The sequence below is a fragment of the Culex quinquefasciatus genome, chromosome 3, assembly GCF_015732765.1.
Source record: "Culex quinquefasciatus strain JHB chromosome 3, VPISU_Cqui_1.0_pri_paternal, whole genome shotgun sequence".
Classification (NCBI taxonomy): domain Eukaryota; kingdom Metazoa; phylum Arthropoda; class Insecta; order Diptera; family Culicidae; genus Culex; species Culex quinquefasciatus.
In genome coordinates, this window is record NC_051863.1 from 12,227,722 (window position 1) to 12,244,667 (window position 16,946).

At 37.6% G+C, this 16,946-nt stretch overlaps 2 protein-coding genes across 2 annotated transcripts in view; one reads left to right on the plus strand and one right to left on the minus strand.

The window, feature by feature from the left end:
- The window catches only part of LOC6049603 (coiled-coil domain-containing protein 25), a 38,778-nt gene that overhangs the window by 7,186 nt on the left and 14,646 nt on the right, over nucleotides 1-16,946 (minus strand). The window lies entirely within an intron of this gene.
- On the plus strand, nucleotides 6,134-8,175 carry LOC6049605. The gene is made up of 2 exons (XM_038258720.1): nucleotides 6,134-7,702; nucleotides 7,766-8,175. The coding sequence occupies exons 1-2, from the start codon at nucleotides 6,134-6,136 to the stop codon at nucleotides 7,829-7,831; spliced, it is 1,635 nt and encodes a 544-aa protein (XP_038114648.1). The 3' UTR covers nucleotides 7,832-8,175.

The following is a 16,946-nucleotide window of genomic DNA, read 5'->3' on the forward strand; positions in this document are numbered from 1 at the left end:
TCTGCAACCCACTAAGAGCACTATCTCCATGCGAATGCGATTGCGAAAAATATGAAAATGATAGCAACAAACGCCACTTTTGTGCTACTTGAAATGTGTGCGTATGTTTTATTTTTTAAATTTATAATAATCGCGAGTTGAAAAATGAAAGCACAATTATTGATTACTAGATGACACTGAGAAAAACAAATTATAGACTATATTTCAGCAATCAACAGACCAATCAACAACGTTAAAAAAGAAAAGTGTAGGAAATTTCATAGCTCTTTGAAAACATTTTTTGCATCGTTCATTAAGAATCAAAATAAAACCATCCTCATTAACTACCCCCAGGTCTTTTGTGGTCTCTATTGCAAATTTCTGCTCAAAAATCGTTCATCAATTATTTTTAAATTACAAAAAAACTGAACATTTTTCGAAAATTCCACCTTAAAATGCCTATAACTTTAAATAAATGGTTTGAAAACATCCTGTATTCTTTTTTTTAATCACATTTTTCAGTTACCAGATTTTACAACACCCTAAACTACAGTGAAAAAGATGCGTTTTGTCTTCTTAATCAGACTTCAAAATTTAGTAATGAAAGGTCCAATAAAAAATTGAGATTTTTTCTGTGTATCTATTTTTTCTGAACAGTTCTTATTATAACATACAACTTTGCCGAAGAAACATAATCGATCAGAAATTCCCTTCTGACCGATTCTTTCGTGACGGGACAACGTTTGTACGCATATGTTGTCAGTTTTTTTTTGCGGATAACTTTAAAATCTGTTGGAAAAGGTGCCAAAATTTAAACAAATTTGGAAAGTACTTTAATTTTTAAATAAGATTCATTCCAGCAAACATTGTAAATTGGAATTCGAATTCGAAAAATGAAGTTGAAAAATTTTTGCGACCAATATTACGATTTTTTGAAAAAATCAGTATTGATTCAAAAAGTCATAACTCGGTCAAAGATTTTTTGCCCATTCTGGAAATTTCTGAAAAGTTGGCATTTTAAAACATATCAAAAAATAAAAAAAATTAAAAATAGTGTTTTTTTGCAAATCAAGTTTTAGTGACAAAAAGTTAAATTAAAAATCACCATTTTTTTTTTACCATGTATCATTTTTTTTCAGTGTAGTCCATATCCATACCTACAACTTTGCCGAAGACACAAAATCGATCAAAAAATTCCTTCAAAAGGTACAGATTTTTGAATTTTCACATATCATTTTTGTATGGACAGCTGCCAAATTTGTATGGAAAATTATATGGACAAACTAATGATGCAAAATGGCTTCTTTGGGCATACCGAAGGCACCAAAAAAGTTTCAGCCGGATTAAAAAATACAAAAAAAATCGAATGACCGAAATCCTAGAGAACTGCTCAGTAGAGCCCTTCCCAAATGTAATACAGTCCAGACTCGTTTATCCGAAGGCCTCGGAAAAATTTCACTTCGGATAATCGAATATTCGGATGATCGAATCACGAAGAATTTTTTTTTTCGTTGTTTAATTTTTGATTGTTGAGCATAGGTATGACCCCTAAACTACGCTAAAATTATTTAGAATTTTTAAATCCAAGATGGCGGCCAAAATTGCGGTGATGCAACATTGAAAAAATGTATTTTATTTTTTAAAAGGCAATCAACAACTGAAATTTGACTGAAATGAGATCGTAGAGCTTAAATTTCATGTTAAAACAAGAAAATGAAAAAATACGGTTTTTTTTTTTGTTCGTGATTCGATTATCCGAAGTCCCATACAAACCTTCGGATAATCGAAACTTCGGATAATCGAGTCTGGACTGTATTACCATGATTTTATAAACTGTGTATTGATGTTAAATGGCTTATTTAGACATAGGAAAGTTTCACAAAATCAATAAATCAAAAATTAAAAATCTAAAAAGTAACAAGAAATTCTAAAGAACTACTCAGATTCCTCCTGAACCTCCAATCAATCAAACTCGCCAGATATTTGCTCTGCACTTCAATTGCTCCGGACCGATCCCAATTAACCCAATTTACCGCCATCAATTGACGCGCGCTGATAAGATTACCGGGCGCGCGCGCGAACTCTTTTGTAATATCTGGCCGCGGTCCGATCAGATGCGTGCGAAACCGGTTCAAACCGGCGCCCAAAACTGCCCAGCATGATTAATGGCGCCACGACGTTATTGTGCGATGAGTTGCGACCCTGAACGTGACCCACGAACATCAACAAAGACTATAATAAAAAAAAATCGTCGCCAACTTTGTTTACATCCGATGTCGTCCGATCGAAGCGCAAAGATCAGCGCCGCGATGCTCGGTGGGAGGTTGAACGAAGTACGACACTCTTTGAAGTGAACTTTGGAAGAGCGAAGATCGCCGGCCAACCAAGTTCAAGTTCAACTCGACGGACTGGGTCTTTTGTGCCCGGGGTAAGATCGCTGAATGTCTTGATTGAAAGAGGTCTACGAGGCGACTCTATACATCAATTGAGCGGGCGATTCTGAAGTCCAACAACCGGTTGTACGATACGCTTTTTGCTTACGTGATAATTGATAGGTTGTTTGGGAATACATCGTGATTTGTTGATTGGCGTTGTTCAGTTTGAGCGATGTTTGTCTTCCAATGGATGTTTTCAAAACACGTCTTGGCTTCAACACCTCAAACAAATAAATTATTCGTAAACTTTCGCGAATGTCTCCAAAGACCACCACCAAACAGGTTGCTGCCGTCCGGCGAAAGACCATTCACTTCGAGCATTCAAACTCCAGAAAGTAGCGGTACCTGCGTTTGTACGATTCCATTTCGGTGTTTTTTTCGCGCATCATCATCGTCCATAGCGGGAGGTTCCTTCAACCTGAGCCCCGTGGTGTAAGCAAAACCGGTTTCCAGACAAAAATTCTTGTTCGATCGGAGCGAGGAATTGAACTGCGTAGAATTTAATGATTTAATGTTTTATTCATTCTATGTTCCGCAATTACCTCCAATCATGCAACCTTGTGCGTACACTACTCTAGTTATGGCGATTTGCAGGGCAGTTTTCATTGGGCAAAGTTCCTGCTCGGAACCCTTTTCAATATCGGATCTATGCGCAGGTTTCCGCGTAGTGATCCTCAAGGGTGTAACACAGGCCTCATTAAGTCGAATAAATACACCCGTTGATCATACACCGTGACCTCGCGAGCCCTTCCCTCTTGATACCGTGCTTCCTGATCGCGGACGCGATCGCCACGTGGGAGATCGGTCAAGCAAACTGCGTTTGGTTTGGTGTGTTTATGTCTGCCATGTATTTATGATCAAGTGGGTGCTCCTTGTTGGGTATACATTTTCCACTTAATTCGCTACTGTCAGTTTTTCGTTGGAGTCAAACAAAGTAAATAAGAGCAAAGCAGTCTGTAAAATTACGAACTTGTAGTTAGTTAGTTACCACATTAGATGTTTGATAAAACCTTGTTTAAGTAGGTACTCAAAAGTTAAGACGAAACATAAAAAAATTACGCTTTGACTAAAACAAGGTATCAAACTTCATAGTTTTTAACACTAAAAAAATGACATTTTGACAGATTTGGCCACAATCTGAAGTGTAATAAGTAAGAGAAATATACCCATTTTAAGCCTAATAAGCGGTCGTGTTTGAATGATGCTGGATAATCTGGAGTGTTCCTTGAAATTTACTAAAACCAAGTACACCAAGGAGTGGACCAACTTTTTGTGCACATTTCTGTTTATTTTCACTTTTATTAAAAGTTATACTATTCCTTTTACAAGCATTTAAAACAAATATTTCCCAAATGCATTACAATCAGTCGAGTGCATTGGGCCACGCCCATTTTCCTATTTTCAGCTTAGTTCTTTTTTTCTTCCAGCGCTCTTTTGGGTCTGCTAAATTGATGAAACTCACTCACGAAAAGTAGCATTTATTGAGAAAGTTTCCTGGCATCACTGGTTAGTCCAACAGGCGCTGCTGGTGGTGTTGGTGGTGTTGGTGGCCACCCTTTGTTCTTTATTTGCCTTCGCTTCTCGCTCGGTTTTCTTCAGCCTTCGATTGGAATGGGTCGTCAAAACTCAAACGTCAAAAGACTTGGCGCGTTTGTTTTTTTTATGGCGATTGCTAATTATTTACATGTTTCGGGATTATTTTTTAAGTGAGTGACTAACTAACGTGCAAAAGAACATGTTGCCGGTAGTTGGAAGCAATTTTATATCTTAAGCGCTTTGAAATCGTTAGCGCAAGTGAAAAGATATTGATGGCAACTTTCGTTAAGCAGTAAACCTCTCATCTTGCGTGTGGTTGTGTGTGCCACCAAAATTATGAGAAATAGAAATTATGATCAAAACTGCATTAAATTTGATCTTTTTGGCCAGTAAATGGCATAAATTTGCGTGCTTACTTGAGGCGGTGCTGTTGCTGGTAAGTTTATAGCCTAAATAGTATTTTTGAAGCTTTAATAGAGCATCAAACTCTCCATATGACGAAGATAGGTGTTTGATTAGAGAGGGTATATTTCCCCTAATACATTTCAAGAGCTCTGTACAAAGTTCTTTGACATATTGGGCATGTGTAACATAACCACCAGTACTTTTTTAAATTTTGGAAAAAATGTATGTTCCTTTAAAATTGTTTGCTAGATTGACACTTCAAGTGGGAAAAATTGAACAATATGTGTTTCACGAGAATTACATACAAAGTAACATTTGAACAGGTCAAACCCCTCACGTGTAATCAATCTCACGCACGTTATGCCCACGTCCTCTGGCCTCGCCAGGTTTGGCCTAGTTAAAACTTTAACCAGAAATCGATATTTTTGTCCTCGCTTTGGAGTCATGTCGTCTGAAAGCACACAATATCCTACCTAGTAAAGTTTAGACTCGCGATTTCACGAGTAATGTTGAGAACTTTCGCGAAGCTTGTCCAACAAGTACATCGCGTCAACCGTTGTCGTAATCTCTGCAGCAAAATCATGTTTCCGCTGCTTACTCCGGTGACTGACAAAAAAAAGAACCGGGTCCCTTCTCCAGCCGGCTCCTCGCGAGAAGGTCATCCCATGTCTGAAGAGAGGGAGGGAGTTGGGGTGGGGTGGGGCGATCCACATGGATCCGATGAGACGGTCTTGCGCCGTACGCGTCCAACATCGTACGATATGTTGGCGATGCAACGCGACCCTGGTGTGTAGGTGGCGGCATCTCTCCCATCAAGAGTGTATTGGTGAGGAGTGTTGGACGTGTGTTGGTTGGGCAACATGTGCGCATCGGGATCGCTCATTTTTTTTTGTCTCTTCTCTCGCGAGATATCTCGAACCAGCGTGAAGAAAGGTATTTAGCAATGCAAGTCACAACCATAGCTAAATATAAATCGAACATGGTCGAATTAGAGTTCAATTAGGCAGAAGCAAAGAAGAAATTAAGAGTACCAATACCAGTGGACGCGCGAAGAACTCGCTGACTGGCAGAAATAAACAACGGGACTAAGTCCGCTGAAATGTGTGGAATGAGTAAAGGAAAGCTGAAGAGAGAGGGAGAAGAACTGCCGAAGAAAAACACTCGAAAGTGGGCCAATGCATACAATTTAAACTGAAACGTACAGAATTCGAATTGAATCGTTTAGACTTCAAACAATTGTGACCATAACCCTCTCCAAAAACAGTTCAACTCTAAGCGTAATTTACTTAAGGATACCGAGGAGATTTTCCCTTGTCGTCTAAAAAAAAATGCAGCATCAACAATTTAATTTTGTAGTTTTTTGGCTTGTTTTTTATCATTTTGTTCATTTTTGTTTTTTTTTTTGTATTGTTTATAATTTTTGTATTTTTTGTAATTTTTTCTTTGACATTTCTGTAATTTTTGTAATTTTTGTTTTTTTTTATTGTTTGTAATTTTTGTAATTTTTGTAATTTTTGTAATTTTTGTAATTTTTGTAATTTTTGTAATTTTTGTAATTTTTGTAATTTTTGTAATTTTTGTAATTTTTGTAATTTTTGTAATTTTTGTAATTTTTGTAATTTTTGTAATTTTTGTAATTTTTGTAATTTTTGTAATTTTTGTAATTTTTGTCATTTTTTGTCATTTTTCAATTTTGTCATTTTTGTCATTTTTGTCATTTTTGTTTTTGCCAATCAAGTACTCCTTGACCTACTCCACCTGTCACAACACATCCCGCAATGAAGCGTTCCCCCTCCTCGCTGGAACTGGCCTGGCCACCGGGGCTCCAGCACGTGGTCTTCCGCGAACTGGGATGGCACTGTGGTCGCGACTCGGGTCGTAACATCCGGGTCGCGCGGACGAACCTCGCAAAAGCTTGCCAGGCGGATCCCGAGGCCGGCGACTGTCACTTGCGGCGAGCCGTCACCGAGTTGGGAGATTTGAATGTGGAAGCGGCGTTGGAGAACTGTCGGAACGGGTTGGCCGTTGACGGATTTGAGGAAGATTTTGGCGGTGTGGAGTTGGAGGGAAGGATTCTGTTCGAGAGGGGTGACTTCGAGGAGCATGCCAGAGTGACGTTTAATAGGATGGAATTGCTGGTGGGGCATCGGAGGAAGCAGCTGGAGGCGGAGTGGCAGATTGCGGTCAACAATTACGAGAATATTCTGGGGAGGAAAGCAGGCGGTTGCTTGTACGAACTACGAGGGAATATCGCGAGAATTTGTAACCGTCAAGCAGGTGATCACAAGAAAGATCATCAGGAGTGCGATGTGGTCAGTCTGCAGGAAGAGGAGCATGTCGAAGCTCACATCCGTAAGGAGAAGAAGCTTCAGAAGGATACGCGAATGCTTGGTCAACTATATCTGGGTAAAACGTGGAAAGATCTTGAGTTTCTCCAATCTCTACGAGGAAACGGGCATCACGGTAACGTCGTAAGACTTTCGGGAGCAAAAGAGAGTTCCGAATCGATGTCAAATACCATAGAGGAATGCTATCAGAAGGTATCCCACAGTCTACACCAGCTTCAATCCAGAACTCCAGTGTACACACTTCGAAACAAGCGCTTCGGAAGTAAACAATCCGCCGATTCGTACACGCAGGAAAACCTTTTCAAGTGGCGCTACAAGACGTACCGAGATGTCTACAACCAGCTCGATCGCATGCACGAACTTCGAGAGCAACGAAATCTCCCGGAACTACTGAAATTCGCCGAAGATACTCTGTGGAACTATTACCAGATCAAAACGAAACGCGTCTTTCCGGACCAGTTCAAGTTCACCGCGGAAGTGTGCAACCTGGTCGGTTTGGCAGTGCTCGATCAGCTCGAAGTTCCACTAAACCTCATGGATGACCCCCTTGAAGATCGTCTCCGTCACCTGTTCCACCTTCCACCGCTTCGCGAAACCGCCCTAGTAGTCCCACTCTTCGGTGACAAATCAACGTTCCGCGATCCGGCCGCCCCCGACAAGCAGTACCTCAGCTACCGGAACCGTCGCCTCAAGCTGGAACACCGACTCCACCACAGCAAGTACCCGATCGAGCGAGCCCTTCTCTATCACGCCCTGGCCCAAACGCACCTCGACGGTGAGCAGCTGGACACGGCCCGGATCATGGCGGGCAGCGTTATGCGAGCGGCGCAGGAAGCCGGAAGTAACCTGTGGTTTGCGCTCGGAACGCTGCAGCTGGTGGCCGCCGATTGTCTCCAGCGGAACGTGGAAAAGCTGGCCCGATCGCTGACCAGTGCTGCCGGGGCGGCGAGTGCGCTAAAGTGTCACCGGCTGCGGCAGGTGATTCATGTGGCAAGGATTGTAAGAGTTGAAGGGTGAGGGAGATTCTGAGATGTTTGATTCATGCATTTTTTTTCGTTGCAGATAAACGATGAACTGATCAGTAAAAAGAAAAAGAAACGAGATTCTCAGGAGAGTCAACTTATATAGATCGGTACAGTGTTTATTATATTTTATAACAAGTTTAAAAGGATGCTTCATAAAACACAATACTGCAACGTAACTACACAGTGGACTCTCATTATGTCGATATTGAAGGGACCGTCAAAAGCGGGAGGTATCAAATTATAGAACAGAAGGAGCAATATTGTAATCGTAAAGCTCGACAGCCAGAAAGTCAACTGTATTTAAATTCTTCTCAATTGATTTTAAAACTCAATTTTGGATTTGTGCAATTCTCTGGGGCTTCGGTAAACATTGGATATTCGTATTATTTTCCCGAGCAGACGGAGATAACTTTGGAATATTTTTTTTTGATACAGTCGACTCTCTGGTTGTCAATATCCAAGGGACCGTCGAGGAAGAGAATCATCAGTTTACAGAACGATGCAAAATGAAGACTCGATTGAAAATATGTTTTTCTTGGTACCCAGCTATGGGAGAGAATCATGGCAACGTCCAGCAAACAAAAACAAACTAATGTCAAACACCCTTCAAAGCTTCGTTTTGCAAAGAAAAATGTCTATGCAAGCCATGAGATAGTGACAATATTGACAACCGGAAGAGATTTTTAAAGCAAACAGAATCCAAGGGACCGTCGAGGAAGAGATCCTTCAAGCAAGAGAAAATATCGAGGAATAAAGACAATCAAAGTATGCAGTTTGAAGGGACTGAAGAATTCATCGATAGATGGAGCAAGATTGATATCGAGAAGATCGACAGCCAGAGAGTCGACTGCATTTGAAAATACTAGGCCAATAAAATTGTATTATATTTATAACAGGATTTGTTATTCATCGTTATGATTTTTTTGTTATTGGATTTGGTCAGATCTGAACTGACCATGAAGGTGTTGTACAGTTGTAAATAGTCCAGATTAGTTTTAGCACACAATTTACATAGAATGCATTCGAAGACACAAACACACTCACACATTTAGGGTTAGTTAATTGAATTTACTTATGAACTAAACACACAAAAATTAGCTGCATGCAAAATACCGAACTTGCTCTACCACACGGTATCATCATCCTCGCTGATATCTCTCAGTTGGGAGAATCTGTATCTCTACCGTGTGAAGCAGAATTGGAAAAAACGTAGCCTAGCAGAAGATCAATTCGAGAACCACAAGCAGTACGAAATACACATTGCAAGCACAAACGTCGCGCTCTTTTGTATCAACCGAAGTCCAAAGTTCAATACAAGTCGTGCAGTAATAAAAATCGAGTTTAGTTCTAATCCGAAATCGTTCGACAATTTGAACCCAAATCGTGAAGATTCGCCGCGTAGTGATCTGTTCTCTAGTGCCGCTGAAACAAGTCCAGCGGACTGAGTGTGATCGTTAAGGTGATCGTGAAGCAACAACGACACTTTCACGGTGGAAAGTGCGAAGTGCGAGTGCCTATAGTGTACGGTAGTGAGGTGTTACCTGTCTCCGAGGTCTTCAGGTGCCACCAACGAAGGTGGGAAGCAAAACCTCCAACGTCCGGCACAAGTTCGAGCCCCGGTCCGAACAGGATTGTTATTGTAATAACAGACTAATTTTTAGTTATTCTTCGAACAAATCTGTTATTATTTTTTGCAATTTTAACAACTAATCCGATCATCCCAATAACATTTGTAGATGTTTGGGAGTAGCGTCCACCCTTGGATGTACCCCTGGTCAAACTTATATTCACCACTTTTGATACCTTCGATCCTCTCTGGAGAGATCAATGACGTCACCTAGGATTAGCTCATTATCTCCGGATTTTGGTGCTAATATGCGTGATATGGATCGACTTGTGGGTTGAAGATGATCTGTAGGAGATTTAGGTTTAAACACACACAGTCCAATATACGAAGTTGAGCCGATAGGAGACCGCCAACAGGAGGGCCTCTGGCCCGCGCTACGAGCGCAATTTACTTGTACTTTTTGTTAGTTGTTAAGTGTTAATAAAGTGACGATTTTTACTCGGTTATTTTACTTAATTCCCGCGAGTTGTTACTGAGCGATATCCGGTGTGGTCTAATGAGTCCTCGGTGGACTCTGGGAAGAATTGGCCGCTGCTGTTCCTGGGAAACCGACTCCGAGTGTTCTTAAAAATAACGTGGGAATAACATTTTTTGATATTTGAAAATACTAGGCCAATAACATTTTATGTTGTTTATAACAAGAATTGTTATTCGTCGTTATGATTTTTTTGTTATTGAACTGTTATTGTACATTTTTAGTTATTCTTCGAACAAATTTTTGTTATTATTTTTTGTTATTTTAACAACTAATCCGATCATCCCAATAACAGTTGGCGGTATTCTTCCATAACAAAAAATGTTATTCAAAAGTTGTTTTGGCATTCAATCAATATCAGACCAATAACAAATTGGGTTATGATAACACAAACTGTTATTCGTTTTCATTTTCGTTTTACGGAGCAAGGTGGGGGACGCGGCCTCAAGTCAGTCCAAGTCCGGTTTCTTGTGGAAAAAAGGGTAGTGGCCGAACTAGTATTGCATACCAAATGAACACCACCGGAAGATATAGGGGATCGGGAGGGGGGAGGTGAAAGAAAATTAGTGTTGATGTGAGTAGTAAGAACTTGGATGATTTGAGCAGTTACGGTAATCTAAGTTTAACACTGAATAAAGAAAAACTGAAATTGTGATTCAAAGTAAGAAGGCCCGGAATAAATTAAATTATTAGTTAATTAAATAAGAAAATGTAACTAATCGGAGATCTATACAAAAGAAACCTATGATGTATTCCAAATTTAAAGGAAATAAAAAATACTAGAGAAAAAACTAACTTAATCCACCTATGTGGTTGGAGCCTTCCTCACAACAATGGCTGTACGCAAGTTACATCAATTTTTTAGATCCGACTTCCAAAAAGTACATCGATATCACTTAAGTGGCCATGTCTCAAGACAGGGTTGCCAGATCTTCGATGTTTTGCACTCGTTGGAAAGGTCTTTTGATAACCTAACCAACAATGGGTCGGATAGTGAATCCGTACATAGTTTACATACATTTAAGTGAGATCCGGCTTCAAAAAAGTATATCAATATCACTTAAGGGGCCATATCTCGAGACAGGGTTGCCAGATCTTCAATGTTTTAGACTCGTTGGAAAGGTCTTTTGATAACCTAACCAGCAATAGGTCGGATAGAGGATCCGGACATAGTTTACATACATTTAAGTGAGATCCGGCTTCAAAAAAGTACATCAATATCACTTAAGAGGCCATATCTCGAGACAGGGTTGCCAGATCTTTAATGTTTTAGACTCGTTGGAAAGGTATTTTGATAACCTAACCAACGTTGGGTCGGATAGTGGAGCCGGACATAGTTTACATACATTTAAGTGAGATCCGGCTTCAAAAAAGTACATCAATATCACATATGTGGCCATATCTCGAGACAGGGTTGCCAAATCTTCAATGTTTTAGACTCGTTGGAAAGGTCTTTTGATAATCTAACCAACGATGGGTCGGATGATGGACTCGGACATAGTTTACATACATTTAAGTGAGATCCGGCTTCAAAAAAGTACATCAATATCACTTAAGTGGCCATATCTCGAGACATGGTTGCCAGATCTTCAATGTTTTGGACTCGTTGGAAAGGTCTTTTGATAACCTAACCAACGATGGGTCGGATGATAGACCCGGACATAGTTTACATACAGTTAAGTGAGATCCAAATATATGTGAAAACACATTTTTATACATAACTTTTGAACTACTTATCGAAACTTCAATCTGTATAAAACTCGATCTATGGGACCCTAAACCAAGTCGAATGCAACAAGTTCGGGTCAAATCGGTTCAGCCAGTGCCGAGAAACATGAGCTAGTTTGTTGGTCACATACATACATACACACGCAAATACACACACACATACACACACATACACACAGACATTTGTTCAGTTTTCGATTCTGAGTCGATATGTATACATGAAGGTGGGTGTACGACGTTTTTATACGAAGTTCATTTTTAGAGCAGGATTATAGCCTTACCTCAGTGAGGAAGGCAAAAAGATGAAAACTAACTGCCGACCTGTCACGTCCGTCAATAGTCTTGTCGTACATTACAACTAGAAACAGATCTGCCAATGAAATGTTACACTTCGTTCAAATCAACTAATCATTTAAGTCCAATTATTCATCTACGGAAAACTATCTAACTTTAATCAACAACCTAAACTAAACTGTCTGAAAGTAAATTTAATCTCAAATCCCCGAATGTTTTATTATAACGCCAAATAAGGTAAAGGATCTTGTTTTTAAACCAGTCTTGCCGCTTCCAAAAACCAATAAACATAAATGAACAGTTCATAAGTTGAACACTAGTAATTAAGACGACTATTTCATGCCATTCATTTCATTAGGGCATAGAGCTTTGCAAACAAGAGTGCATCTCTATTATACCTTATGTAAACTGTCATTTGAGTGAAGGAGACACACTCCTGTTCACAAAACCCATGCGCCCTTTTGAAATGTTAGGCTCCATTTGATCGTCAAGGCTCCAGTAGACCCTCGATTCGCAACAATGGTCGATACAACCATAATCCGAAAACCGTTAGTTCAACAGATTAACGAATTTTGTCCGATATCATCGCACTATTGATTGACCGAGACTCTATGGAAATTTTGACATATCAAAATGCTACGCAATAATATTTTTTTTTAAATAAATTTCAAAACCTATTCTATCCTACAATGCCTAGAAGAGGCCTCTGTTTCTGTTGTGAGTAAGCGCTGGTTTCAGAGTTCATTTTTCAATTTAAAAGGGGTGAGAGACGACTAATTTGCTTCATGAACTCCTACTCGGCCTTGGGACCACCTCTTAAGACACTGATGGCTCCTAGCTAGGAATTAAACCTAGACACAGCGTCGAGGCCCGCTTCGCATGGCAAAAATGTTGGCTGGGGGGAAGTGATATTATCACGAAATTTTATTTTAAAGCCAACATTGCTAACGGCGTCGAGGTCCTTACTCATGCCCAAGGTTGTGTTATCATAACCCAATAACAAATTGGGTTATGATAACACAAACTGTTATTCAACTCTTATTCAAAAATGGATTTTGCAAGAATATTCCATAACGCTTTTTGTTATTTTAACAGTAATTGTTATTGAAATGGCATGAATTTTGTTATTACCGTCTGCCCGGGTATTCCCAAGTTGTGTTTGCTTTTAATCAATATCAGACCAATAACAAATTTTGCTATAACATAAACTGTTATTCACCTCTTATGCAAAAATTGATTTTTAAAGAATCCATAACACTTTTTGTTATTTTATCAGTATTTGCTATTGAAATGTTTTTATGTTATGTTATTTGTTATTATCGTCTGCCCGGGTTGATTCACTTCTACCTTAATTTGAAAGCTTTTCTTGCGATCTTTCGAATGCTGTATCGAACAACTGCAAATTTTAACTGTTATATCAAGTTTTTGAAGAAAAACTGTGACTCTTGAAATCCACAAATTCTGAGATTTCAAAAAAGAGTCCGCATGGTTTATGGATGGTCCCTAATAGGTTTACGAGATAAGATTTTTCGAAATAAAAACTGTGTTTTTCGATGCACCACGCACAAAAACGAAGAATCGGGAAAAATATACTTTTTCACTAGAACTGCGAAGACTTTCAAGTTTCAGCGATCACCAATACTTTTTTGTATACTAAAATTTTCCTAATTGAAAGACGCAACCTACCGATTTTTTTCCTTTTTTTTACCGTATTTTTTAATACTTAAATTTTCATGAATATCCTGGGTGATGAATAGAGAGGATGCGTAACGTGATTTTCGAACGATCCCACTTTGTTTACATCTACAAAGTAGGAGGCTGTTCAAGCACAATCATGACTTTTTCTTACTGGTAAATGAGCTGTTTTATAATCAGGAGTATGTGTTTTATTTTGTCTATTTTTAAAAAAAAACATCGCTAACTCTAGCGAAGCTGATCCAGCAAACAGAGAAGATTTTCATTAAACCAGTAGGATTTCATAAGGAATCAAACAATAAAGATAGCTTCTGGATGGATACAACCGATACAACCACATCGACTTCATAAACAACTTCCATTCATAATTATAAAAAAATAACGATCTTCTTTCAAATTTCTTATGATTTCTTGACTCTTTCTTGACAACTCCAGGTCCTCAAAAGCCACAAATTTTTCATTCTTGCAAAAAAAAACCTTTTTAATAATTGATAACAATACTCTCAACTTTTGGCAAACAGTAAATTGATTCCACTCTGACAGTTCAAAATTGAGGCCGACTACATATGTTTTAGGGCTTTGGAACAAAAAGTACTCAAATTTTCCCCAAATATCGTGTTTCATAAAAAAGCTAATTTTGAATAATTTTCAGTATGAGTATAAGCCGATGCAAAGTTTCATATGCATTTTAATTTCATAAGAGTTTTTGTTTTAGTAAAACTCTCGATTTTTCACAAAATAGGTGCCTGTTGTAATTGTCAATATTTGTAGGAAACGATGTGATTTTTTATGCATTTTCCTGATTAAGAAATGTTGGAAAAAAGATCACAAAGTACCATAAAAAAAACTTGAATAAAGTGAAAATGCATACAAGACTTTTGCATCATTTGATACCTAAATTTCAAGTCATGAAAACTTAAGTATTTAAAAAAAATAAGTATTTTGTGAAAATTTAAACTACCTTACCAAAAAAAGAACAAAACTTACGTAACATCATATTACTAATATGAAAGCGTTAAATCTTAAGGCCAGATTTTAAATAATTTTTTTTAGTTGATGATGGGAAAATGATTCTTATAAGGCTGGTACAATATTTTTAAAAGTTTTGTCACCCCCTTCCAAATTGGCCCGAAAAATCAGGGGGCAAAAAAATATTTTTACAATAAACTTCAAAATTTCAATGAAAATTCAAGTGCAACCAGCTGAAATCAAATTAAAATACATTTTTCTGCGTTTAAAATCATTTTTAGCATGTTTGGGTTTATTAAAAAATCTTAAGATTTTTTGAAAATTTTCGATGCGAAATCTTTTTTTTCGATACAATTTTTGTTTTTGTCAGATCTTAGATTTTTTGAAAACTAATGATTGCAAAACAACTGAACTAGTGTAAAATGCATTTTAAAACACTTTTTTCATTTAAATGTGAAGACTATGGCTTGTTATTTAAATTTTTATATTTTTTTATTTTTTTGCCCTTCCCCCCTTGACCTCCCCCCTTGAAACTTTTTTAAATATTTGCATCGGCCTAATCACAATTAAAATTATATTTTTGGATCATATATTGATCCTTGCACTGTAACTTGGATTTGGCCCGCACTTTTCTCTCGCACTTTTGACAACAAAATTTCCAAAAACTAGGCAACCAGCAGTTGTTTATTTACATTTCCAGTCGCAGTTTCCACCAAACTGGACATTCGCACTTTAAAATTGCGATTGACAGGTGAGCAACATCGGCTCGCTTTGATCATTTTTTGAGAAAATTAAAATTTCCCAAGCCAGTTTGACAAGTCGCAGTAGTGCGATCGATAGCAATAATTTAGTGCGAAGTCCAAGTTAGTGAGAATTGCGCAATATCACTCATCAGGCCTGAAAGGGTTAACAGGATTTGGTTACAATAATTCAACCCTCTACTGCCCAGTTTTTTTTTTTTTTGATTTTTCCCTTGTTTAGGAGGTCATTTTGAGCAACTTTTGTTCTAAAAAAAACTTGACTTCTCTTGTTTTATATTTTTCTTGTTTCATTTTTTGTATTTTAATTTGCATATATCTTGTTTAGTTTATGTTTGTTTTTGGTAGTATTTGGCTTTTTCTAACACCTCTTGTCATTACATTTTGCCTTTCTATTTTTTTCATGTTTTTGTAGTCTCCATTATCATTTAAACTGTACAAAAAATGCGTAGTGGTATATATAATCAAAGTTGACCCCTAAAAAAATGACATTTTATTAAACATTGGCAAAGTCACATAAAACAAGTCAAACTTCCAACCCTAAAATTTTCCAAAATTGTAAGAGTTCTTCTTTCCAATGCTTTTTAAAGATCAAAAATTGATTGAAAAATTGAAATTTTGGCGATTTTTCAGATCGAGGCGGGGTTAGGTTGTTCACCCTTACCAAAAATCATGATTTTCTGAGTTCAATATCCCACTTTTCATACGATTTTTTGGAGTTCAGGTACTACAACTATATATGGGTTGAACAGAAAAATTCGTATAAAAGTGGGATATTGAACTCAGAATTTTGGTAAGGGTGTGGGTGGCTGTAGAGGGTTAAGTAATATATTTTAAATTAACTATCGTCGATTACAATAAATTATCATTGCCGGATAGTTGGATTATCAACGATAAGGTTTTCGATAAATAAAACATGTTTTTTTTTTCAAACATTTATATTTTTTCATGAAAATGCTCAAAGTTTCACAAAATACCGTACTATCACAAATATAAGTTATCACATAATTATGATAAGTTAAAATAATTGAACGAATATTTTAGGAAAATGTTTTTTCATTACAAAATTTAAATGCAATTTTTTTTAATTTGTAATTTTGGTGTCAATCATCAATCAGTATTTTTTGAATAAATTATTTAAATGTTTGCAATATTCATCTCAATAAGGTAACAAATAGCTCAAATAAAAGTGACCAAGCAACTCTCCATTGTTGATACATCTGACAATCTGGAGGAAAAGGTCATATTAACATATGCAAGACAATAGTGATACCTTTTAAAAAAACTCTAGAAATTTGGAATCTGTTTTTAAAAGGTCTAATAAACCATATTTTCAGTTTTTGCTTTTAAGGTGTTTTTTAATACCCCAGACTTAAGGAGGTTACAAAAACACCCAAAAAGCAAAAACTGGAAATTTGGTTTATTGGACCTTTTCAAAAAAAAACTCCAGAAATGTTGATTAAATAGCGGAAAAGTTTTCCGGGAAAACGGTAAAATTGATGAGAATTGGTCGAACGACTCAGAGTGATTAAAATGGGTATGTTTCCACTACATTCTTTTTTTGTTTGCTGAAACGTTATTCAACAACAAATTTGGAGATGCAAAAAATCTTAGTAGCGGTAACATGTGGCATGAGGGATAAGATTTGGCCGAAGTGATTTTTGAAACTTTA

Coding starts and splice junctions, on each gene's coding strand:
- LOC6049605 (XM_038258720.1), top strand. CDS start 6,134: ATGAAGCGTTCCCCCTCCTCGCTGGAACTGGCCTGGCCACCGGGGCTC. Junction 7,703..7,765: donor TGATTCATGTGGCAAGGATT/GTAAGAGTTGAA, acceptor TTTTCGTTGCAG/ATAAACGATGAACTGATCAG.